Here is a 25,454-nt window from a genome sequence, read left to right as displayed (position 1 = left end):
GAAAGAGAGAATCAACCAAGGCCACTGTTTCTTAAAATTATACCTGTTATTGCTAAATGCAATAGCTCTGCTGCATTTGCAGAGTCATACTAGAAAGGAATCAGGAAAGAAAATCAGGAAAGAAAAAACTGTATTTATTAAATTACTTTATGGGGAGGATCACTTAAAACATTAAATTTAGAAATTGTGTAAGTAGGGGACTGTATAGTACTTCCCTTGTCCACCCCAAAGCAATGATCAAAACAAGAAATACCAGCACAAGGGAAGGCCCTACCAGAGTGCTGGAGACCACTCTTAAATGCTGAGGTAGATGTGCTTGGTACTAGCAATTTCCTTCAATTTCCAGAAATTATACCAAAACTGACTAGGAACTCACATGCCAAGCAATTGAACATTCCATGGCACTTGCAAAGGATTATTTAAAATATTAATTAAAAAGTTGCCACATATTTGCAGGTGGAGAGTAACTTTCTGTGAATACTTTCTGTATTTTCTGTTAATTTATATTGAGGATTAATAGCTAACTCAGCTCCCATCCCTTTTATCTTACTGCAGCCTTTCCTCAGTAGTATTCCCCTAGAATCCTTATCAGAGGGACCAGGCAGCCCTTGCCCCACTGCAGGTACAGGCGGCAGAGCCAGGGCACATGGCTGCCTGGAGTGTTTGAGAGAGCAGCTCTGAAGTGCTGGGAGGCAGGTGAGATGGCTCCAGGTGTCGTGAAAGCCACCTCAAAACTTGTACTGTGCCTAAGTTGTGGGGACTGTGCACAGGGGTGCTCCTAGCAGGCAGAAACATCTTACAAACTGACAGAACATTTACTCCTCTCAACAGCCCATCTCTCAACATTATTCTGGATAATGAAGCAAAGCAAAATGCTTGGTTGAATTTTACAAATGTGCAGGTACTGTCTTGCTAACATTTCTCTAGTAAGGTATGTGGCTTCTTGAAGTTCATATTCATATTAAGAAGGATATATAAGAAAACAAAAGCCTAACCATAAACTTATTTTCATGGAGACAAAATCTTTCAGAAAATAGCCTTGACTTGAAAAGGCATCTCAAGCTGAGTTTTATTTTGTGAACCTGTTGCAGTACCATACTGCAAAGCATGAGGCAAATACCTAGTACGCTTGCCTGTTCAGTGATCTGTTGGTTAAAGTAATTTCTTCTTGTTGCCTAAGAAAAAGTACATCTTTTAAGTCTTTGTTAATACTCCAGGGCTTTCAAAACACTTAACAAGCCTGGCATTTGCAGGCTGGTAATATGTTTTGCATAATATCAATGGCCTGTCTTTGTGGCCCATGGGAAAAAGAAATCTTTTTCTTCTTTGTGGTGCATTCCACAAGATAATTACAAGTGGAAACACTCTTTGTCTTCTGAAATCTTAATTCCAGCAGCCCAGGTGTTTTGATGAAGCTTCCAGTATATATCTAGCCAAAATGGTTTTGCAAAACTTAGCTGCATTTTAGTGGGAGAGTCAGTTGTATTTCTTGTAACTTTATGGAGGCCTTGCTGGAATATATTCAAACAAATGCAAGAAATGCTGTTTGATCTCTTCAGATGGTTAAATTGTGATTCCTGTTAGCAGTGCTTTGGCTTGGTGCACCCTGTTTCCTAGTCAACTGAGGATGAAGTTGGAGGAGCTGGCAAGGCTATGATATTTACATAATGCCTTTTTTTCCTGTGAACCCTGAATGTGGATGGAAACAGCCTCTAATCTTCTTAGTGATCTAAGCAAAGATTGAATGCTTTGGGTCAAGCTGGGGTTTCAGATAGGCTCAGTTAGGAAAAAAAAATTCAGAAATCTCAGGTCTTCATAATGATTGCAATTGGAAATATTTACAGACTGAGCTAGTCAATGTTTCAGTAGTTGATAATATTTTTATTATTTCATCTGTTTGCAAAGACCACATAATTTGTTTTGAGCCATACTTTTTGAGACTTCTTGGAAGCAGAACAAACAGGCCTTGTATTAAGCTCTGGGCACTGTTCGAGTTCATTCCCTTAGGGTAGTTTTAAGTTGTATCATGAGGTATGAAAAGGCAAGTGTCAGAATAAGCATACAGCCTCAAAATGACTGGAAAAGACTGTATATATGATCTTAATCCTTCTTACACTACTACCACTATGACATAGTAAGAGGAGGCGTTTATTAGGTACCTTTCCTTTCATATCTCAGTTTTTAAAGCATACTGACTGGGATTTTTGCTGCGTGTTACAATAACATAGCCTTTCAAACACTACTACCATAAACTTAAACATTTAAAATATTTTAAGTGGATAAATATCCTGAACTCAGGCTAGAAGTGACATTTCATGCTTGATTTGCCGTGCCTGCTTAGATTTTGTAGCATTTTTTCATGCAGAAGTTACAGCTTGTCAGGCGTTCTGAACCAATGTGCAAGTACAATATATTATAATGAAAAGGGGAAAAAAAATCAGCCTGTCCTATTTACATTTTCCTTTTTCTTCAGGCTTACCTTCCCTAATCCAAAAATCCCATGTTGAGTTGTTTGACTTAATATTACCACAAGGAGTTTTATTATGTAATGCATCTTCACATAATATAACATCACTCAGAAACTGATTTCTCAGAACATGAAAGTTAGTAGAAGCTGCTGGCCCTCTTTTAATACCTGCAGCTAACGTTTGCAAAGCAAATGTTCAGGTTTTATGTGATTGCTTTTGTAACTTCCATTCAGCAGCAGGCTTTTTTTTTTTTTTTTGCTTTACTTTATGTTCACTAATAGAATCAATATTACAACCATTCCCTGCTTGAACTTGTCACCACTGCATTTCATTAACTTTCTCAATATTTGATGCAACATGTTTCTAATTAACATGCCTCTGAATAAAGAAAAAAGGGATTCTTAAAAACCTGTGTGCAGTCTGTATAATAATAAAATTTTATGCTCAGCTATGAAGACTTCTAACATTTTATTACTTTTTTCAAAATTGCTGTTGCTATTATTTTTATTTTTGTAAGTAGTGTATTTTAGAAACTCTTTTTTCTGTACTATAATTAATAACTAGAAAATGAAAACATAGTAAGGCAAGTAAGGACATGGTTCAATATTGAGAAAAAAGAGCACAACTGGTCTAATATCCTCGTATTTTCATTAAGGGAGATGTTTAAAGATTTATATCTTTTTGGTAGGTGTTATCACTATTGCACACATTAGGTGTGCATCTGTTTTGGTTTTTCTCCCTTCATCTGCCAAGGAGATGATCTGATTTGTTAAAAAGGGAAAAAGGAAAAAATGAAAATTAAAAAAAAAAGGAGGAAAAAAGGAGGAAAAAAAGGAGAGAGTTGGAGTGGGGACAAAAAGGGAGACATATGTCAACTATGTCCTTGTGATTAACCAGAAATAAATTTGAAGAGTGTAAGAAAATTTTGGCCATTCACTGTAAAAAACATAAAATGTGAAGTGTAGGAATCAAGGGCAATTTCATGAACATGGCTGCCTTGCATTTCCTACGTGGAAGAAAAATATATAGAAAGGAATAAAAATATACACACATACACACACATATATATATAAAAACTTTCTGTATGTATATTCTTTTTTACAACTAAAAGAGATAAATACATATGGGTACATAATCAGAAGAGGGTATTGCAGGAGTCCAAATGTGCTTGTAAAGGTTTATCAAAGGAGTTGACCAAATCTGAGCCCTGAGCTCTGTATTGTTATTCTAATGGGAAGAAATAAAAGATAGCAAGGGGCCTATGCCTTCAGAGAGCAACTTGTCAATGGGGTTGAGGCAGTCTAAATCTGACTGTACCCAAACACAATTGCTCAGCCCTTTCTCCCTTTTCCCACCCTGGCAGCACGTTCTCCTTGCTCCTTTTTGCCTTCACTTCTGTGAGTGTGTCCCTGCCATGAAGAGTCATTGTCTCCTGCTCCACTTCCTTCACATTGTTAATTTTTGTCTGGGTGAGTAATCATCTCTGAGTTAGGGCATGAACTCCTGTGCCAGCATAAGGGTGTCTGTGGATTCCTATAGCTGGAGGCCACAGGACCACACCTTTTAGTGGCAGCATGGATTTAAATCAAATGGAAAGCAATATGGAAAAGCAGCCTGAGCTTTACATGCATCGTGCCCCTTGTAACCACAGTGTTCACTGTAATAACAGGAGAGATTTAGACAAGTATGCCACTAGGCTAATTAAGGGCTCTTCTGCTAAAGGGGTTTTTGTCTCAAGCTTTAGTTCTGGAGATCTAAATGTAGCTATGTGTATATATATATATAAAAAATAGTTACTATACAACCACATAAACAAGACCAACTTTATGGCCTTGGTTAAGACTCTTTTTTACATATACACCAGTATACAGCCATCCATACTCAAGTTTCAGCTTTGGATATTTTAAATGTAAAAGTGTTTAGGAAAGAAATTATAGATGTTATTTTATTCTGTCTGTTTTCAGCCAATATTTCCATGAACATGATATGTTCATGAAGCTGGACGTCACTCAGACTGTTCAGGTTCTCAGTTTGAAATGTAAATGAAATGGTTTCAGTGAATCATCTCTTGTTGAAAATGGGAGCTGCATATTTTGCTCTAAAAGCAATGCTGGACTGACTGTTCATCGGTAACTGTGAATAATTCTTAGTGATTTGAATAAGGTTTCAGAGTTTTGCAAGCTTAGGGCATATGGAAACCTGTAGGGTTCCCTTGCAATAGCTATGCCTGTGTTTGGAACTGTTCATGAATGCCTGAGGTAAAGCAATAAATAAGCCTGCGCTTCCATAGCTCTTGCTGATTTTTAAAATCTTCATGCTGCTTGAAATAAATCTGATCAGAGTTTCAGCTTGATGATTGCACTGTACTTTTTTCCTTGCTTTACCTTCCATCCTTTCATAAGCTGGTAGGGATACAGTTCTCTTCCATGTTCATAGGAATACTTAACACTTACTGGTAAAGCTGGTTTGAATTAAGTATGTTTTCCCAAAATTTGTTACTGTAAGATAGCTTGTTTTCACAATTATGACAATCACGTTGAATTATATTGTCCCCCCCACCTTTTTTTATTTTTTGTTATGAAAAGGCAGTGTCTTGGTTTTCCAGAACATGGTCTACCTTACCATTCCTATAGTACTCTTCTCATAAAACAGAGGAACAGAAGGTCTAGAAGATACATCCCAATTATTCCTGACTAAACCAAAATGTCTCATGGATGCTTGTGCCCTTGATGTTCAGTTGCATTCACTTTCATGTTATCTCATTCTCTGTAGCATTAATGAAAGCAATGGGGCATTGTTTTGATCCTGTTATTTATTTTTCTCCCTAGCTGTGTGCTGCCCACCTGCCAACCCGATCGGAGGCGCCCAACCACTACCAAGCAGTGTGTCGGGCTCTGTTTGCCGAAACAATGGAGCTCTACACTTTCCTGGCCAAAATTAAAAGTGCAAAAGAGGTAAGCAGTCTGAGAAAGTTTTCTGCTTTTGTGCTTATCACTATGTGAATTTGGCTTACAAAATCACTTCTGTACCCAGCCAATAGGGAATGTCAGATGCTTGAGGAGATATCTGTAGTTTTCAGGGAATACACTCCTTCAGCTGAGGTTTTTTTTTAATTTTGGCCTGTAACCATTTACATCCCTCATAATTGGTTGTTAATTAGTCTATTTGGGAGTAAAGCAGAGTGTTTTCTTGGAGGGTAACACATTGCATACATGTACCCATTCCTGCAATCATATATGCAATATATTTGAGTCTAAACTCTTCACTGGTGTTTTGGGGATGTTAGGAAGTGTCACAGCTTTGCCTGTTCTTCCTCAGCTCCTTACCATGAGGGGATTCTCTTTGCTGAGAATTATCTGACATTCTTCTTGTTCATATTTTGTCCCCAGTCAGCAGCTTCTGTTACCTCTTGCTATATGATTAGTTTGTTGTCTGTCACATTGGTTTCACAGCAGAGCCAACTTTAAAAATAGAAAAATTTTCCTTTTCAGGTCACAATGCTTATGTTCGCTGCTTGTTTGGCTGTTATTGTTGGCTGAAAGGCCATCCTGTGAACCATTGCAATTAACGAGTCTGGCTGAAGAGTGATTTTAAGGTTGATACTGTAAATAGTTTCAGTGATGTGGCCTGCAGAGTGGCCCCGTGAGCAATTGTATTAAAACAGTCTGGGTGCTGGTAACATTGGAAAACTGGTGGGTGAGGGGAAGGGCAGGAAGGGAAACTCATTTCTCAAAGCTGGTTTCTTCACCAAAGCAAAGTTGTCAAGTAGCAATGCTTTCATATTTTTTTTTCTTAATAAATCCCTGAAGGATTTTCTTTTCTTTTGTAAGTCAAGATCTACAGTACCTTTGAAAAACAGGCTAAGATTTTACAGGCTGACCTAAAAATTTTGCTGCTGAAAAAGGCAGAGCTGTTCCACCCACGCACACACACTCCCACTGTTTTCCTTCTTCTGGTTCTAGGGAACAAATGCAGTAAATATCAAGCAAAACAAAAAGTAAAGGAGTTACTCCGTATCAGGTTAATGAGCTGAATCAGCTCATTAAAGGGTCAGATGAGCCTCAGATGAGTACAAAAGAAATTTTAGCACACTGATGGTGGAAGATGCAAACTAGTCAGAGACATAAGGGGCTGCTGCTCTTTCCTTCCTGAGTGAGATGCATCATCCAGGAGGGTGAATCCTTCTGAGATGTTTTTCTGCTGCACAGGTCACATTTAATCTCCCCTTCTTCTCCAGTCCTATTCAAACTGAAAGCAATTTTTAAACTAAAGCAATGTCGTATAAGGATAATTTTGGCAATGTCAGCATGGCTAAAGAGCCACTTGTTTTCTAAAGTGGGACATCTGCATCCAATGTCCCTGATACAGGAAGCAGCCAGGATACAAGATCTCCATGCTAAAGCTGTCTCCCGAACCTTGACATCATTAATTTCACATCTTGGCTTTTAACTACTGGATATATTAACTGGAAGGACCTGTGCTGGAAACACCTCACTCAACAGCTATTGAAAAGTCCATGTTGGGGCTCAAAGATAACACCCTTCAGAGTTCTTCTTTCTGCTCAGAGAGGAATTAAGTTTCTAATAGTTCTCAAACACTGTGGCCACAGTGAACAGTAATAGGGCATCTTTGTTGTCAAGGTCAAAATAAAGTATTTTCACCTATAACCATGTAAAATCATGTCTTAACAATATTATTTTTAAAAATATTTTTAGAAGTGGAAAGGCATTTTGAATTTGTAAATTACTTAATCACCTTTTATCATTGGGCATAAAAACCCAACAACATCTGATCACACCATAGAGAATACTATGAGTTAATCCCAAATGAAAGAAGCCATTTGCCTCTCACAGACTATTAGGCATTGATTCAAAGCACATTTAGGTCAAAGGAAGTAATCCTTGTGGATGGAATTTTGGCCCTACTGAATCAGTAAGACTTTTATTGCTGCACCTAACCACGGCCAGGATTTTGACCTTTTGATTTCATTTTACTCTGGATCAGTCCCTGAGTAGACATGTAAGAAATTACCGAGAAAATTATCCTGGAAGCAGCTTTTGGAATCTGAATACTTTGGGTTTATTATGTGCTTGGTCCTTGGTCATAGCTTTTATCTAACTATGGATTTGGAAGATATTTAATTTTGAAAATAATAAAATGTACAAAACAAAAAAATAGGTATGAAGAAAATATGAGGTGCAATGCTGTAAATCTTATTGCACCATTTTAAAATGACCTTTATAGTTTATACTTGAGGCAAACAGGGATCATATGATCACATTAGGTTTGTGCCAGTAAAAGCTGTGCTATTGTTTACATGCTCTTCTGTCTTGCAAATACACAGCAGAATTTTAAGTCATGAGGAGCACAGTTAAATACTCTTCTAATGAATTCCTTTTTTCTTTTCCTTTTGTTGTTGTCATATAAGTAATGGGTATAAAGGGATAAACACTGAATACTTCAGTAAGGAAATTTTGTTGTCATGGATTTGTGGTGGTTGCATTGCCAAAGAACTGGGGGAAAAGAACCAAGTTACATACATCAGTTCCAATTAAAAAAAAAAAAATGCTGTGTAATATTGTGGATTTGACACTAAAGATGCCAGGAATTTTAAATTGTTAGTTTGTTTCAAAAAATAACAGCCTAATTTGGAGATTGTCCCTTAGATTCCCTCAGACCTACATGCTGTTGTGGATGTGAGATCAAAATGAAATTAAAAACACCAAAAAAGGGAAAGAATCCTCTGGAATTATTCAAAGTAACTTTCCTGTGGATAAAAATTACTTTGAAATTACTTCGATTCATTCTAGGGCCACTGAGTGGCATCTGGGTATCTGTTTCCCAGGTATATGAGGTTCATATTCTTTGGTCAGTAAATGCTTAAATAGGCAGCTTCACTGTAGTGGAAGAGGGAGAATTTTTATCAGTAAAAATTCAACTTGCTTGGACTGAAAGAAATCTGACCTATATTATACTGCAGCCAGGTTTAGATGTGAAAGAGGGAAAAAATATTGCTGTGATGTTGTTGTCGATTTGGCCCTATAAAAACTTAGCAGAACTTTGAAAGTCCAGGATTTCAAGAGGGATAGTTTGGTAGGTAGGAGGGGTAGGTTTATGGGTTGTAATATGTTTTAATACTAATATATATACTGAGGAGTCACATATTCCCCAGTCATCATCTGTCATATAACAAATAGAGCATAGATTCACAAAGGGCTGGACTGGCATAAATCTGGGGGAGTGTATTAACCAGAGATGATGAAGCGATGAGTGAGCTGCTCATATCATCTCAATGCATGTCAAATAGGATGTTTAAGGCACTTTGTCATATAATTGATGCCATATGATTATTTCCAGTCTGATTCCCTGTGTATGAAAGGTCAGCAGCAAAGCTGACTGGCAGACAGGGAGATGGTACTTCCATTCTTGAAAAGTGTGAAATGTTTCATGTATTGGATGCACAGGATGGGCAGAGTTGAGAAAGATGTGATAGCGCTGTTGCAATAGTTAAAAAAAAAACTAAACAACTATAAGTTTTCTTTTTGCAAGGTGAAATTTTTTTTAACAAGCTTACTGGTGTGTTTTCCAGCTTGCTGACAGCACCTGCATGCTGTTCAGGGTCTGTGAAAGTTGCCCTTGCTGCAGACTCACCCTGGTTACCATCTGCTGGTATCCAGTTTTCTGATGGGCCAAGACCTCCTAGTACTTGTAACCTGCTGTTTAAGCTTTTACAGCTGATAACAAAGATAGAGTACAGCTTGTTTTTCATGTCAAGAAGTGAGCTTTCAAAACTGCAGTAAGAAAATCCCATAGAAAGGGATTCTCTCTCTCTCTTTATCTCTTTTTTCCCCCCTTTGTTTTTTGGGGAAAATGGTCCACAAGGTGAAGGAAATGCACGCATGTATGGCAGGGGGCAAGGTAATTAGAATATCTGCTAAAAATTGACCCATGTAAAAAAAAAAAGATCCATCTTTTTCAGCATCACCCAAAAGTCATTGACATAACCTTTAGTGGCACCTGGTCATAGACAGAACTGTATGCAAAAATAAGTGATGTCCATGAGATAAAGCAAATGTTCCTGCTGTGAAGTATCTGAAAAGGTCACACACGTTGCTCAGAAATGGCATCATGTGTGACTGAGGGAGACAGGAGAGGCTACGTATGCAAGCAAAGAAATGCAAAATTGGTGCTCTGGATCAGACAGAGGATTCAGCAGGGCTGTATCCATATTGTGAACCTGCTTTTTTGGAAGGATATCTGCCCTAGTCCTCCTCTGGCTCCCTGTTACTGCCTGGTCTTGCCTTCCCCTGGAGTTAATGTTCCACATGCTCTTCATGGCTGAGTGAACCAGCAAAGTGCCCTTGCTGCAAAGAAGGCCAGTGATGTCCCAGGCTGCATTAGGAGGAATGTTGCCAGCAGGTTGAGGGAGGTGTTCCTCCCCCTCTGCTGAGCACTGGTGAGGCCACAGCTGGAGTGCTGGGTGCAGCTCTGGGCTCTCCAGTACAGGAGAGACATTGACACCATGGAGAGAGTCCAGAGAAGGGTCAGGAAGATGATGAAGAACTGAAGCAGCTCTCCTGTGAGGAAAGGCAGAGAGACTTAGGGCTGTTCAGTCTGAAAATGAGAAAGCTCATCAATGTCTCTCAATACCTGAGGGAGGAGTGCGAAGACAACAGCATCAGGTTCTTTTCAGTGATGCTCAGTGACAGGACTGGAGGCAGTGGACACAAACTAAAACTCAGGAGGTTCCTCTAAACATCCAGAAATACTGTTTTTACTGTGAGGGTGACAAAGATTTTCTGGGGAGGCTGTGGATTCTCTGTCCTTAGAGATGTTCAAAAGCTGCTTGGACATGATGCTGGACAATTGTCTCTGGGTGGCCCTGTTTGAGCAGGGGGCTTGGACCAGCTGACTTCCAGAGAACTCTTCCACTCTCAAACACTTTGTGACTCTGTGGGTCGTACCAATAAAGGTGATACTGGCATGTGGGATGTAGACCTGTGGGTGATAAACTCCTCAGCTGGCACAGGAGGTACTAAAAAACACCATGTGATGCTGGCCAGCAAAGGAGATGAGTGTCCAGTAGGCAGATCTGTTGCAGTAGGTTTGACTTAAACCTCAAAAAGTTTTAGACATTGATGTACACCCTAGAGCATCAAAATTAGTGTTCCTTCCAAAACTAATTAAGACTTTGTATATTTTTATAATTGCCTACATTTCTAATTGCAGTGAAAATCCATGCTCATCAAAAACTCATCCATAATTTCATTATCCACAGTGTGCCTTGTAATTAGGTTGAAAAGAGAGGAAGCTCCCAGTCTGTCATTTTTGTACTGTTCTTTTAAAATATGTTGCCTTGCATTTCTGTCCTTTCTGATGTAAAAACATAATTCTTTCAGTCTGCCTGGGTATATTTCAATCCAACCTGTATGGCATGCAAGCATACAAATTCTAATTAAGCACATGCGTGAAATGAAGTTGTTATCTCTTTTATTCCTAGTTTCATGCCATACAAAGATTCAGTTGCAAAAGAGCTAATGAAAGAGGTCAGGTGGCTATACTGCTGTATTATTTGTACAAAATATGATAATGGAGGTAGTTAATAGGTACCTAAACAATGTTAATGGCTAACTTATTTTGGAAATAGAGTCATTAGCTCAGTTACGCTCAAAAGTCTTGTGACTGTAAAAGTTGTCAAATACTCTGCTACTTGGATTTTCAGAGAGCACAGCTGTAGAAATAAATAAATTCACAAACTTTTCAGCTTATAACTTCACTTTTGTCTACACTTCCAAGTCTCCAGAGACTCCACCTTTGCAGTTGTGTTTTCATCAGGCTTGTGGCTCCATTGTGAACAGATTGACCCTTCAATTTAGGACCTTTAATAAAGGAAAATATTGCTGGTTCTGTTTGGCAGGGGAGGGTTTGGTTTTATTTTCTTGAGTGATGCAGCCACTGTCACTCGATCAGGGATACATGCCCTTGGTTTGGGTTTTTTGCCTCTCCTTACACAGTTATGCTGAGCAGCATGGTGACTATTGCCCCCTCCAGAGCTGAGAAGAGTGAATCAGCCCATACCATTGTACATGAAGAACTTTGTCTGCTATCAGCCTGAGGTTTTCAGGGACTGATTTAACTGATCCTATTCCCAGTTTGAATTAAATAGGGTGTGGGTTTTTTCAAATACCTAAAGTAGTGCTACTGCCTAACATGTCGAATAGCTGAAGGTATATAAAAGGAGTTTTTTCCATATGTGAATGTTATATATTTTTATATTGAGCCTAGATGTGCAAGAATATTTTACTAGTTTTACAGATAGCAGTGTAAAAATAAATTTAATTAGTGAACAAGTGACTCCTAATTTAGAGTATGAACTGGCAACTGCAGTAGACTGTGCTCTGCAGTTGGTGAAAGTCAAAGTCCAGGTCTGGATTCCCTAGAAAACCACAATAAATTAAAGTGTCATGTTTTTAGAAAGCATTTTATGGTAGGAAGTCTTTGACACTGTGCTGACAAGAGTCTTATATAAATTCCCATCTGTCACTGAGCACAGAAGAGCATATCTCAAATGTGGGCCACATAGCAGCAGCAATTCATCTGCCTGCTTTTAATAGCACAGCAAGAGGTTTGAAGACATTTGATATTTTTATTACTAACTTTTGCCACAAAATGCAGTCTTCTGAAAAAATGGTGAAATGCTGTAAAGGTTTTTTAAAAAGGTGAAAGCTCTTGAAACAGTAATTTCCTACACATCCAACCTTTATTGCCTGAATGAATGCCCAGGCTGTAATAGGTGAATTGGGTCTGAGGTTCTGGGATCATATAGAAAAACCCTTTTAAGATGTTTCTGCTTTCTGGAATGGAAATCCATTTAGGCCATGTATTTATTGTACTGAAATAGATTTTCTTAAGCCATTGTCCCAGGGTTAAGTGCAAGTGGCTACAGCAGCAGCAGCTGAAGTTACTTGCAGGTTTTGGAACACAGATGAATTCTGACAAAGGGTCTATTATATTTTAAATGTGTTGGTTTCTATTATTTATGGTTGAAACAGAGGCAGAAACCCACTGATGCTGGCTGAGCATGTTGGAGGGAAACCCTAATGTTCCATTTAGTCTAAATATAGTTTAAATATAATCATTTGTTACAGTGAATTTACTCCTTCCCAAGCAGCACCTGACAGTGTAGAAGAGCTAAAGAAGTCTTCCTAAACACTTCCTGCAAGCATAGAGTGCTTGCTGGTTTCTCCCAAAGTTTTGCTAGTTCTATAATGATGGAAATTCCTTTATCTTCTACTCTTCTCCACTGCTTGCATGGTGAGCTGTATGTAAGTGCCAGAGCCAGGTGCCAGGGAAGGGAATGAACTATCCCTACAAAGTGGGTGTCTGTGGTTCCAGGGCTGCATCCAAGCACTGAGCACAGGGATGGGGAGGAAAAGAAGCCCAGCTTTGGCAGTAGCCTGTGCTTGTACCAGCTCATTTGTATCATAAACTGCACTTGGAGACACTTCATCTCTTGGCTGGCAAGTCTTGCTCATGTAGCTCTCTGGTGCATTGCAGCCAGCATCTCACCTGTGCTTTCTTGGGTAGGAACTGCCCCTCTAGCTATGTTCCAGAGAAACTAATTAGATGGTTGCCTTATTTGGAAGATCTTTCAGCTGCTTGGGGTGGGTTTTTTCCCCCTTCTTATTTTTTGCTGTTAAGAAAAACAGTTTGTAATCTCTTTTAGCTTCATGAAATATTTATGTCAGTCAAAAATGCCAGCCTTTGGGCATAAACCAGCCCCATAAACTGTATGGTAGGGAACACGGTTGCTGAGATGGGTGATTGTCACCAGTCTTGTTGAATAGCTGAAGCATAGTTTAAGCAGCTGGAACACATTCATTTTTAAAAAAAAAATAAAGTTTAGCTTCCTGCTAAACAGTATGGGAAGGAGGTGCAGATCTGAGTTGTGAGCTCATTTACTGAAGTTATCCTTTTGATTACAAAGAGATAAAGGAAAAAATATCAGGTGTTTTTGTTTTTTTTTTTTCACAGTTTACCAGTAGATGTTAGCAGTTTGCAAGAAAGAAAGCAATTTACAGTTCATAGGTACTGCATTGGAAATTATTACTCCAGCTGTATGATTCAGAAAAGAAGAACCCTGGATAGAAGAATACACATAAACAAGACCTTTATGTAACCAGATCCTTCCATGTTTCTGTTTTTCCCTTGGAAAGGGCAATTGCCTATAAGTGTCAGACTGACCACAGTGCCAGGACCAGCAGAAATTTCCATAAAGACATTTTTTCCCAGTTGGGTATCCTGTTGTGATGCTGCAAGTCATGCCAAAATGTTCCCACATTGTCCCATGTTGTATCTGCTTTTGTTAGTGTGGGTGATTTATGCTTTTTTGGAGTCTCCTTGTAAATTATGTATTTTATTTTGATAGGGCAATGGTAGTATTTCTTCTTTGATACTAAAGCTATTGTGTTACTTACATAAATAAGACAATGAAGATCCCATCTGGTGTCTTTCCAAAACCTCTGTGGTAGCTGACTCACATGTCCTAGCTCTGCAGCCAGGTTTGGTAAATGCTTGCACTGTTGGATGTGCAATTTAAGCACTCTTCCAGTGCTTCCATTTCTTACACTGAAATGCTGGCAGTTCAGGAACTACCTCCACAAAAAAAAAAGAAAAAAAAAAGTTTTTAAAAGTATGCTTATTTTTATTTTTTCTGGAAAGCTCAGAAGCTGAATTCAGATTGATTGTTCAATTCCATTAAAAGAGCTTAAGTGTATGATTGTTCAATTCCATTAAATGAGTTTAAGTGTATTTAAAGATATAAATACTTTAGTATATACATCTGTCAGATCTCTGACCTGTTGCTTATGTCTCATAAAAATAAAAAAAATTGCTATCAGAGGACTTAAATATCCATTTCTGATATATTATTGAGTACTTAGAAAATAGATCAAATTAAACAATGTTAAAGATTTTTTAGAAAACAAAGTGGGTTACTGAGAAATGGCTTGTACTGCTGGTTCCAAAACATTTCAATACAGAAGAAAACAAAAAAAAAGCCTTCTTTATACAGGTGTTGATGTGTATGAGGAAATTTGTGTAAAGCCACAGCCTTCTGTGTTAAAGCTTGCCTGTTATTTGGTCTACTGTAATTTTTAGTTGTCTTTCATATTCTTGTTGGCATGAAAACTTTATTTTGTCCCTTTGCATTCAATCTTTTCCATATTTGCGTGATCTGATCTTGTTAATAAGTAGCAGTTTTCATCTTTGAAAGATCTGTTTCTCTTCCTCACATGATTTTATTATGGATATTTTAGAATCTATACCCATGTTATACAGACTAATTAATTATAGTATACATATGCAATTCTGTCACTATTCAATGTTTCTCATAGTTTATTTCTCCTTCAGCAAAAATGAGCTGCCCTGAATTCAACAAGTATTAATTTTGGTATGAATGATCCTTATCAAGCTGGTAATATTTTCTGTGTTGTAGCTTAACAGACCTGATAGGTGGCTAAGGTTTTTTTTTTGTCTGTGCATATAAAAATTTTGGGATATAAACATTTTAATGTGTAGTTTTTCCTTCAGCATGTTATTATCTGAAGTACTTTCATGCTCAAAATGTAACATTTGTTCTCAACGTTTTAAGGTTAACTTTCCAAGGAGGAGAAATATATTCAAATAGTGTTTCAAGTTACTTTTACAGTATTGCTATTCAAGGCTTAAAATAAGCAATAGAATACCCAAACATTACAAGAGATTAAAAATTAAGCTTCAATTTTACATGAGAGTTAATGTTACTGTTCATTTATTCACTCATTTCCTTTTCGTTGGCAGAACCTGAAGAAGATTCAGGAAATGGACAAAGAGGCAAGTGATGAATCCAGCACGGATCTTGATGAACTGAAAAATGCTGACTGGGTAAGACAAGAATGGAATAGTGATTCAGCATCGCTACTGGTAGTTTATTTTTCTTTATACAGCTTAACTAAGGCAATAGTACCTCTGCCCTCATGAGACCCCTCCTGAAGCAGTGTCCATCTCTGCAGCTCCCAAAATAGAAAGGATGTGGACCCGTTGGACTGAGTCCAGAGGAGGCCAAAAATGCTCAGAGGGCTGAAGCACCTCTCCTATGGAAACAGGCTGAGAGAGCTGGGATTGTTTGGCCCAGAGAAGAGAAGGCTCCAGGGAGACCTTAGAGCAGCCTTCCAGTACCTAAAGGAAACCTGCAAGAGAGCTGGAGAGGGACTTTTTATAAGGACATTTAGTGACAGGACAAGATGGAATAGCTTTAAACTGAAGAGGTTTAGATTAGATATTAGGAAAAATTCCTTACAATGGGGGTGGTGAGGCACAGGAACAGGTTTCAGCAACCTAGTGAAAGGTGTCCCTGCCCAGTGCAAGGGGCTTGGAAGTAGATGAGCTTTAAGGTATTTTCTACCCAAACTATTCTATGATACTGTGTTCAAATCAGTCTCTGTTTTTTTAAGTATATGTATTAATAGTAACCCACTACAAGTTAGAACTAAATGAAGGCTTAACTTCCCTTGGCAGACAGATAAAACAGTAGAAGTATCCAAACAATATATTTTTCCTGAGGCTGTTTTCATGGAGAAGCTTTTGCAGTTTGCAGACTGGACATTTAGACAGGTACCATGCTGACTGCCTTTCAGAGGGGCAGTCGGGCAGTAGACAGAGCCACCAGCTGAATTTCTCCAGTGATGAAAGAAGAAGGCGGCAGGATAACTTAAGCAGGAAGTAACTTTATTTTCTAGATATGGTTCTTGCCAGTTCATAGAGGAATATTATGAGGTTCTTAAAAAGTACTTGATTTTAACTTCCAATATTCAATCCACCACCTGTTCTTTCTTCTCTCCAGCCATTCTGCTTCACAGAAAATGACAGAGAGGTGTTAGTGTGCAGTGTTCTTACAGGCAGAGCAAAAGAAGTTGAGTTTTCCTATTGCAATATCTTAAGACTTGGGAGTCCATTCCAAAATTTATATTTGAAGAACAACTATTGAGGAAATTATACAGGAGAGTCCTGGGTAATGAAGTTTTAGATTCGATCACTGTTTTAATTCACATAGTATTAGCTATGAGTCTAAAAACTTTGATTTTGTGCTTGCAGTATACTTGAAGTGGGAATTTAGATACGAGAATTTCAGATCCTCTTTCCATACTTGAGGTGAGACCCAGCAGTCCTGCTGAGTTGCAACAAAGTTTTGTTATGTTCACAAGTGTTAAAAATAAGCTTATATAAAATAAAATGGGATTTGGTTGATGTGTTTAAAAAAAAATAGTGCAGCTGTAAATATTTGGTGGTGTCCTGGAAGAAAACTTTGGTTTAATGTGAGGTGATATTCAAGGGTAAGGCATGAAGTAAAATTTATATCTCTTCTGTCTTCAGGCCCGTTTTTGGGTGCAAGTGATGAGAGATTTACGGAATGGTGTAAAACTTAAGAAAGTTCAAGAGCGTCAGTACAACCCACTGCCCATAGAATATCAGCTCACACCCTATGAGATGCTGATGGATGATATCAGATCCAAGCGCTATACCTTAAGGAAGGTCATGGTAAGTCAAGAGAATCACTGGAGTTTTTCAAACCTGAAATGTTATTTTCCTTTTCTTGTCTTCTTTTTTGTCTTCTTTTTTCTTCTGAGAATCTTGAAATTACTATTTCATTTACGAACTAATGTTCATGGGGCTTATCTGGCATCATAAATTTGTGCAGTGCATTGAGGGAGAGAACATGAAACCAACATATGTAGTGTACTTTGTTTTCCATGTGGCAGGCATTTCAAATTCTGAAAGACATGCCTGCCTATCATAAGCTTGAACAAATCACTTGTGGTGGGTTTGTGATAACTTTAAGAGTCATCTCAGAAGTCATGTCATGCTTTCCAATAAGAAATTGTTTTAGACTTTTCTTATTAGCAGTACATTTATCTTGAGCTGCAACATAGTTTTTGGAGTTCCAGAATATAAAGTGCTACCATGAATGATACTGTGATGGGAAAGGAAAACCTACAGTGGTTGAAAACTGCCTGTATCACATTGTTAGAAAACTTACACTACCATGATCTGTTGTGAATTTTCAAGGAGTAGTCTGCATAAAAAAAAAAATAAATCTTCCATTTGTAGAAGTTATTTTCAGCATATTTTCTTGTTGCTTTCAAATCAAGACAATATGCCACAGCAAGCTAGAGAATGTTCATGGGTCTCCTCCCCCTAGATCCTCATAGATGTGCTTGTAAAATTGACTTGAGGCACGACTTTGATCAGAACACATTTACTGGTGTCTCCCCGTTCTTTCCATACTTTTGGGTTATATTTTTTTTTCAGTATTAAGACCTTCTTCCTGATCTTCTAGCAACTGATCTAAAGGGTATCTTATCCCTAGTAGGACATTGTAAATCCCTTTGTCAGAGGCATGTATTTGGTCAACATCAATATTTATACGTTACACTTACTTATCTTCACTTGTCATTAGTTACAATGGAAGCATTGTCTTAGAATATTCAGTATTCAGATGTATTTACTTTCCTGAAAAATCTTCACACAGTGAGAGAGCTGTGATTCCACAAAAAAAAAAAAAAAAAAAAAATTAGAGGGGAAGATGGGGGGTGAGGGAGACAGTTAAGAGAAGCAGAAAGTGTGTGGTATAAATGCTTTTTATGTTTGAGCTGAAAATACTTTCCTAATTGAGATCTGGATTTAGACTATCCAACTGTATTTATTTTCTGCTGCAGATGTTGCTTAAATGTTAAACCAATAGGGTAATGATGTTATCTCTCGTTCCCTAACAATTCAGAGAACTGTGCTAAGTGTTCCTACTACCCTCTGCAAAAGAGGACCAGTCCCCTCAGGACCTCAATTACTGTATGCAATCAGAACAGTAGTTTTGTTTGAATGGCAACCCCTGGGTCATCTAATTTTGCTTTTGTCAGACTAGCTTTTAATTCAGCTGCTACTAAGGAAGCTCCTGCCTCTTCAGAAGAGATTTCCTTCATTATGTGGTACATCTTGGGGGCACAGCTGCTGCTCTGCTTATCCAGACTCTAACTCTCTACAAAATCCCTAGAAGCATCTATTTTTGGCCTGCTATCTTGTCTTCTAGATAGATTGTCCAAAGTGAACTCTGGGAGTAAATATGATTGCAATCAGCTGCAGGTACAGTACCTGTAGGGCTGTCTGTGATGCAATTGCTGGCTTAGTCTGACAACTGCCGATGACACTGTGTTAGAAAAATCACTTCTTTCTTACTGGAAACCTTAAACTCAGTAACTTGGATTCTGCTGCAGGGTCTGCTTGAAGATTGTGCAAAGCATGTTCAACAACAAGAATGCAGCTTGACATGGAATGTGTGGAACCTGAAGGATTCACACAGAATTACAAGTTTAGTTAGATTGCATAGATGTATCTTCTAACAGGCTATCACAGGTTGAAGCTCATTGTATGGATTCCCATCAGTGGAAACCCTTGTGGTTCTTGAGAAGAGGAGAAAAGGATCCCAAATCTGAATTTTAAGGCAGCCTAGGCAAGATGGATTATGTTTCTTTCTATCACTCAAAATGGATGTTCAGCAAAATTTGTATTTAAAGTAATTTTTGCTTTAAATTTATGGGTGGTAGTTTTAGACTTGGTAGCTTGTGAGGACATGTATCCTATTAATAATACCAAGAGGTTAAGTAAATTTCCATGGTAATAAGTAATTTCTTTAAATAAATGAAATGCAACATGAAATCTTTACTGTTCTTTTTACTAATGTGATGCTATGTTTAAAAGAGTAGCTTGATCTGTTGCTGACTGCTCAGTGTTTTGCATAGAAATTAAGGAAGGAACAGATGTTCCTGTTAGGCCATATTTTAGTGTTTCAGACTGTTGTGCTAACAGACAGCAGTAACTGGAGCTTCCTGTTCTCACCCATTGTTATAGTGCAAATATTCAAAATGTTTTGAAGATGTAAAATGTCAAATTCTGGGCTTTTGGTAAATAACTGGTTTCATTTGTTTCAGTGACGTAGGCATTTCTATTTCAGTACATCTTAAAATAATTTCAGATTTGTCATCTCTCTATCCTGAGACAAGAGTCTTCATTGCTGCAATTGTTGTGGGAGCAAGATAGGTTTCATTCTGGAATCTTATAAGCTTTAGGTATATACCTTAGAGAGATTTAATAGCTTTCCTCCCCTATGGAGCACCCACACCCACAAAAGCTAAAAGCTGTGGTCATTGGTAGAGTCAAGACTTGGAAGTGAAGAAATGTAAGAATTAAATTACTCTTTTAGGTTTAATTTTTCTTTCTTATTTGTATGTGTTGAGCTGCAGTTTTTAATTTCAGAGTCCTTCACAATTAGCTCTGCTTTCTGCCCATCTCCACTTCCCTCCAAGATATGCACCATTCACTGTATTTCTTGAGCAGTGCTTATTGAACAGTAACTGATATCTCTTGTGTTACCTACTCAATACATGCCTGACAGGTACTTTTATGCCCTATCCAAACTCAGCATTATGTTCCATAACAGTTACACTCTCTGTAGTAACAGCACTCTTGTCATCATATTCGAGTTCTTCACAAGTATCTGTCATGCAGTGGTATTGGCTCGGCCATGTTGCAGAAGGGGTATTTAAACATACAGGTTGAAGTCATTATTATCAAAAATATCCAGTAATTTGAATGTCTAAGCTGAGAATCCTGTAGCATGGATTTTTTGTTTTGTTTTGGTTTGGTTTGGTTGTTTTTTTTTTTTTTTTAATTTATTTCTTTGCAGTATTTATCATCTTAGAGTACTTAGGTTACTTGCAGTAACAGCTGTGCACAGACAGTATTTTCATAAACTTCAAGGAGGACAGAGAATTTGAGTTTTGCTGTGCAAAGGACTTTGACCACTTTATCCAGCTGGACATTGTAGAGTTTGTTACCCCCTTACACACAAGTCTGACTTGGTTGTGGTGAGTTCTTTCAGCAGGGGAAGTGTGCTTTTCATTTTACACCTTTATCACAATGTTTCTACAGAAGTGTAGGAGTCATCCTAGGTAGAGCAGGGAGCTTTACAGTGCCTAATCATGCTTTAGGGGTATTCAGAGGAGGGACTCTGTGATTACCATATGGTATCCTAACCTTGTTTCTGCAATAGACGTGCAGGAGCAGCAGTGTGAGTACAGTGCCTCATGATGGGAAATACCAGAGCACTTCAATCTTGGATATTGCTGCTTGAGCTTGCTGTGGGGTATCAAAATATTGTGTAACAACTGTGTTAACTTAAATACCCATAAAGCACTATACTGCATAATGCAAGATTGTAAATAGGTATCTATTTATAATAATTTAATTCACTACTGAATTTCATCATGGGCTGTTCTAGAAATGATGTAGTGTGTCCCCCTCTCTCTGTTTCAGTGTCCATGCAATTTCCTTTTAAATGAAAATTTCTAGACAGTAGAAAACCATATCAGTTTCCCATTGACTATTATTTAAATATAGCACTCTCCTTCTTATTACTGACACCTTTTATAGCTGAACAAATAAATGGCTATGATATTTGAGAGTCAATGATAAGTGATGTTATTTTTTGTGAAAGTTATCACCAATGTACTTCTTGTTTGGGATCACCATTTTTAAAGCTTCAGCCAAAGGTAACTAAGTACCATTTGCCATTATTTTTTAAATTGCAAATCCCTATTTATATATTAAAATGTGATGGTTGTTGGTAGATGATGACATGCTTATTTTTCTGCTCATTAGCTGTTTAAATCTCTACATTTATGTTTGACTTTTATAATAATTGGTTAAGCTTCCTTCACACTGTCTGTTTTAATGCACACTGCTGTACAAAAGCTGTTTTACACACATGAAGATTTCGGGTAGTTTTACCATGTTTTGAGGTATTTATTCAAATACTGGTTTGTAGTTGGGGCCAGCCTGTTATGTGGAGAGGAAAAAAAAAACCAAACTTTTTCCTTGTTTTCCTTCCCCTGCAGAGTGGGTATCATGGCTGCATCTGTCCAATGTCTCTGACTGAGACTTTAATCAAGAGCTATGAATTTTAACTAAGTAAAAATAAAGGATGCATTTGAAGTTGCTCACTACAGAGAGAGTTACTTTAAGTAAATAAATAAATAACTAAATCTAGTCTGAACAGAGAGGATAAAAGTTTCCCTGCAGTATCTTTCATGTCAGTATCTTGTTTGGGTGCCAGGTACAAAAAGGTGGGTTCTGCCATTGATGCTCCTGCTCTTGGCTTGTTGGCTGCAAAACATCCACTTGCTTGGCCACCAGCTCCCCATGTATCCTGTGGAAAGTCACTTAAGCAAATCCTACATTTCTCTTTTTCCAATCAGATGGTAATACTGATACTAATTATACCCTGGTGGCATTAAGTCAGGGCCTAGAGTGCCCTGAGGTGAAAGGCTCAGAGCCATGTATTATTTATTGAGTATTGTCACGAAGAGGGCTGTTCCCCAAGGCTTCAGAAGAGATTATCAGTTTACAAAACGGCTGTTCTGATGATAATAATTCTCAACATCAGCTATCAACTTTGACATCTGATGAACAGTAGCTCAGGGAAGAAAGACTTCTCATTTCATTAGCCATCTTCCAGGGCATGCTGGCCTCAAAAAACTGCTCAGTCTTTGAACAGAAGAAATCAATCACACCCCTTAAAATAGTGTTCTCCTCATCAGGAAATGTCAAATCATGGTTTAGTATAAACCTTTTCCATTTTAATTTTCCTGCACTATTTTTAAGAAGATGATGCATGTTGCAGAGTTTAGCAGCTTGGAATTCTTTGCCAAGCAACATGAAATTCACTCTAAGGAAACTTAGGAAGGTGGAACAAATAGAGTTTGGACTATGTCTGGGGTAGGATATCTCCAGAAAGAGTCCTCAGAAAAGCAATTAAATGCTCTTCAGGAGGGACTCTGCATCTGATTTCTTAGAGGAAAAGGGATGAATCTTCTCAAGGAGGCTGTCACTCATCTTCAGTCTGGACACAGGGCATGCCTGAGGTGAGCAGAGCTTGTATGGAAGCTGCATGGCATTGGTGAAGTTCAATTAGGAATTATATTCAGATGACCTCATGGACATTCAAACCCTTTTTTGTGATGGCAGCAGTGCTTCTAGTTAGCAGAAGGGCATGTTATTTGGCAAACCAGACATGTGTATTTACATAGGTTTTCTGGCTACAGAGCTTGCATGAATATAGTCCCACAAAAATAAAATGAGGCAACTGACCCTTAAAAAAGAAGTCTGACATATGGAATACTTGGTCTAAACAATATAATGTCATGAAAATTTCTGTCAAATTGGAGGACAGGACTGATAGCCAGCTACTGTGCAATAAGAGGAGGTAGCAGAAGGATATATATGACGCAGGATGATCTCTTGTCCCTGATAGCATGCTTGAGCACTCTGCTCTGTCAAGACTGAACCTGGCAGGTGGTTACTTTTAAGGAAATCCATACACTTATTCCCAGCTTACAATTTATACCTTCTTCATATGATGTGGAAACTTCCATTGCCTTCTTTAAATCCTGTATGTATAGTGAATTGATGACTCTTCCCTGTGATGTCTTACATCTAAATGTCTAAGTGTCTCTGGAGAAAACCAAACAAAAAAAGCAAACATTCCTCTCCCAGCCCCTCTGCTACAGAAATATGTGATTTACAGCGAGGAAATGTACTTCTCCCATAGACACAATTGCAGCCTTGATGTTCAATTTCATTACTTCAAAATCCTAAATATTGCTTAAAGCTGCTGCAGTTGGAGTTATTTTGCAGGCATCAGCAAAACTGAAAAGCTGCTAAGTACCTTGTTTTTCTTGCCTGTGCTCTGCATATGAATTGTTGCTCCACTCAGGACTGGTGGGGTTTTATGTCTGGTGCAGGTGTCAAAACACTGCAGCTCTGTCAGGGTTGTTGTGAGTTTTCAGTTTATCTCATCTGCATGAGTACAAATGTGAAACACAGCAATGTATATTTCACTTTCTCCTTTCCAGGTCAACGGTGACATCCCACCTCGATTAAAAAAGAGTGCCCATGAAATAATCCTGGATTTCATCCGATCGCGACCTCCATTAAATCCTGTATGTAATCCAGTGGCCTTCATTCCTGACACAACAGTGGCTTTTCAAAGCATGTTTGGTTCCAGCAAATATGTAAATATCATATTTTCTGCTAGGGCTTCCAAAAACATTGTCTTCTGTACATAGAACAGGATCCCTTAAAAGAACAGTGTGTAATATGTTGCACATACCAATTAACATCTGTTATTGCCAGCAGCTCTTTATCTCTAGGAAACCATGATGCATAAAACCCTCTTTCAATTTATGCTGAGGTTTGAAATTGAGTGTATGTAAAATCATATCACAGCATTCCACATTTTCTCAAAAAAAGTGTGAAATCTACTTTCAAGGATGCACTTTTTAATGTAAATATGATAATCTCTATATCCCAAGGCCTCGGCAAGGAAACTGAAACCTACCCCGCCACGGCCCCGCAGCCTCCATGAGAGGATCCTGGAGGAGATCAAGGCAGAGAGGAAGTTGCGTCCAGTCTCCCCTGATGAGATTAGGCGGAGCAGGCTGGGTAAGCACATGGCCAGTTTTTACCTGCAGCATCCACAGAAAACTTCCCACATAGGAAGCAGCAATTTTAGCCACATCTGTTCAGATGTCACCAAAGATAAAATTACTCCTTCAGAAAAAGAAATGGCTTACAGGCTTTTCTAGGGTTGTGCAATCTTTGTGCTTAGTTATATTTTAAAATATGAAATTGAATGGTTCAGCTTGATTCCGTTCAAGTTTTTAGTGTATTAAATAAATGGAGTGGTATTGTTTTGCTTGTTGTATATAAAAGTTTATGTTAGATTTGCTGAGAATGGAACAGGTATTGCTTGTCTCTATTACAGTATACCTTGACTATCTGCAAGTATTCTTTACATGTCGATTTTTAATGAATTTATTCTTTGTTTCCTGTTATTAGCATCATCAAATTCTTTATCTTGATTTAAAATCGGCTTTTATTTTGTTTACTGAATCTGTTGCATTTATTTTGAATCTAAATCTTTGCTTCCTTTTCCAAGTTATGGAAAACGTGTTTGTATGGAAAACGTCTTTTCATGGGAAAATAATTCCTACTTGCACTGCAAAGCATTTAATTTCTGCAGTGTATTTTCAGCAAACCACTATGAAATAATGCAAATACTATGCAATGTAGCAGTCACCCATTTGCATTAGTTCAGTGGTTCTGATGGCAAAAGCATGACAAATACAGGCCTACATAGTGAGTTAGATTGCTTTAAGTATACTGTATTTATCTGCACCAGAAAAACAGAAGTAGATTATTTTTTAAAGAGCAAATGTGGAATCTTGTGGCTGAAAACTGTATGTACATACAAAAATCCAAATACGTACTGTGACATCTCTGTAACTGCTTTTTGTAAGATATTTGTACTTGCCACAAGTGCCCAAAGGCACTGGTCCAGATTCAAGTGGATTGTGACAACCTGTTGTTTCTGGAGAATAACAATTTCATCAGTCTTGCTTGATTGCATTGTTTTCAAAGTGCTTGATGGAGTTTGGGGAATGCTTGCATGCATTTGTAAAAGAACAATACTTCAAATACTGTTTTTTTGGGCCTTCCTGTTTCTGGTTTGGATTCAGTTTATGTTTGCTGTATCAATTAACATTTTTCACAGGCCTAGACTTTTTTCCAAATGTAGGATGCTTGTCAAAATGTGGAATTACTCCTTACTTTTCTTCGAGACATTCAGCTTCAGTCTTTTAAATGTTGTCCGTCTGGGAGCTACCATGTTGTCTCAGGGGCAGCAAACCTGATCTAATAAATCTTTACAATTTGTAAATTATATAAATGGCATCAAACCCAGTTAGTATACAGTTTCTAAAACTGATTTTAAATTTTGAACCACTACTGCTCAGGACTTCTGGACTGATTTCAAGGCATTGCCTTCAGTGAGGGATA

General features: G+C 38.0%; 1 protein-coding gene across 4 annotated transcripts in view; it reads left to right on the top strand.

Moving 5' to 3' along the window:
* Positions 1 to 25,454, top strand: part of SPIRE1 (spire type actin nucleation factor 1) — a 124,947-nt gene that overhangs the window by 72,041 nt on the left and 27,452 nt on the right. For all 4 annotated transcript variants that reach the window (XM_021527789.3, XM_077784425.1, XM_021527787.3 and 1 more), the window contains exons 4-8: positions 5,297 to 5,422; positions 15,309 to 15,392; positions 16,881 to 17,045; positions 23,471 to 23,557; positions 23,930 to 24,059. In XM_021527789.3, coding sequence (XP_021383464.2) covers positions 5,297 to 5,422; positions 15,309 to 15,392; positions 16,881 to 17,045; positions 23,471 to 23,557; positions 23,930 to 24,059 — 592 coding nt within the window. The remainder of the gene's footprint in view (positions 1 to 5,296; positions 5,423 to 15,308; positions 15,393 to 16,880; positions 17,046 to 23,470; positions 23,558 to 23,929; positions 24,060 to 25,454) is intronic.

Source organism: Lonchura striata, chromosome 1 (genome assembly GCF_046129695.1).
Source record: "Lonchura striata isolate bLonStr1 chromosome 1, bLonStr1.mat, whole genome shotgun sequence".
NCBI lineage: Eukaryota > Metazoa > Chordata > Aves > Passeriformes > Estrildidae > Lonchura > Lonchura striata.
Note: the sequence above shows the minus strand (reverse complement) of the source record. Positions and strands in the feature narration are given on the sequence as shown.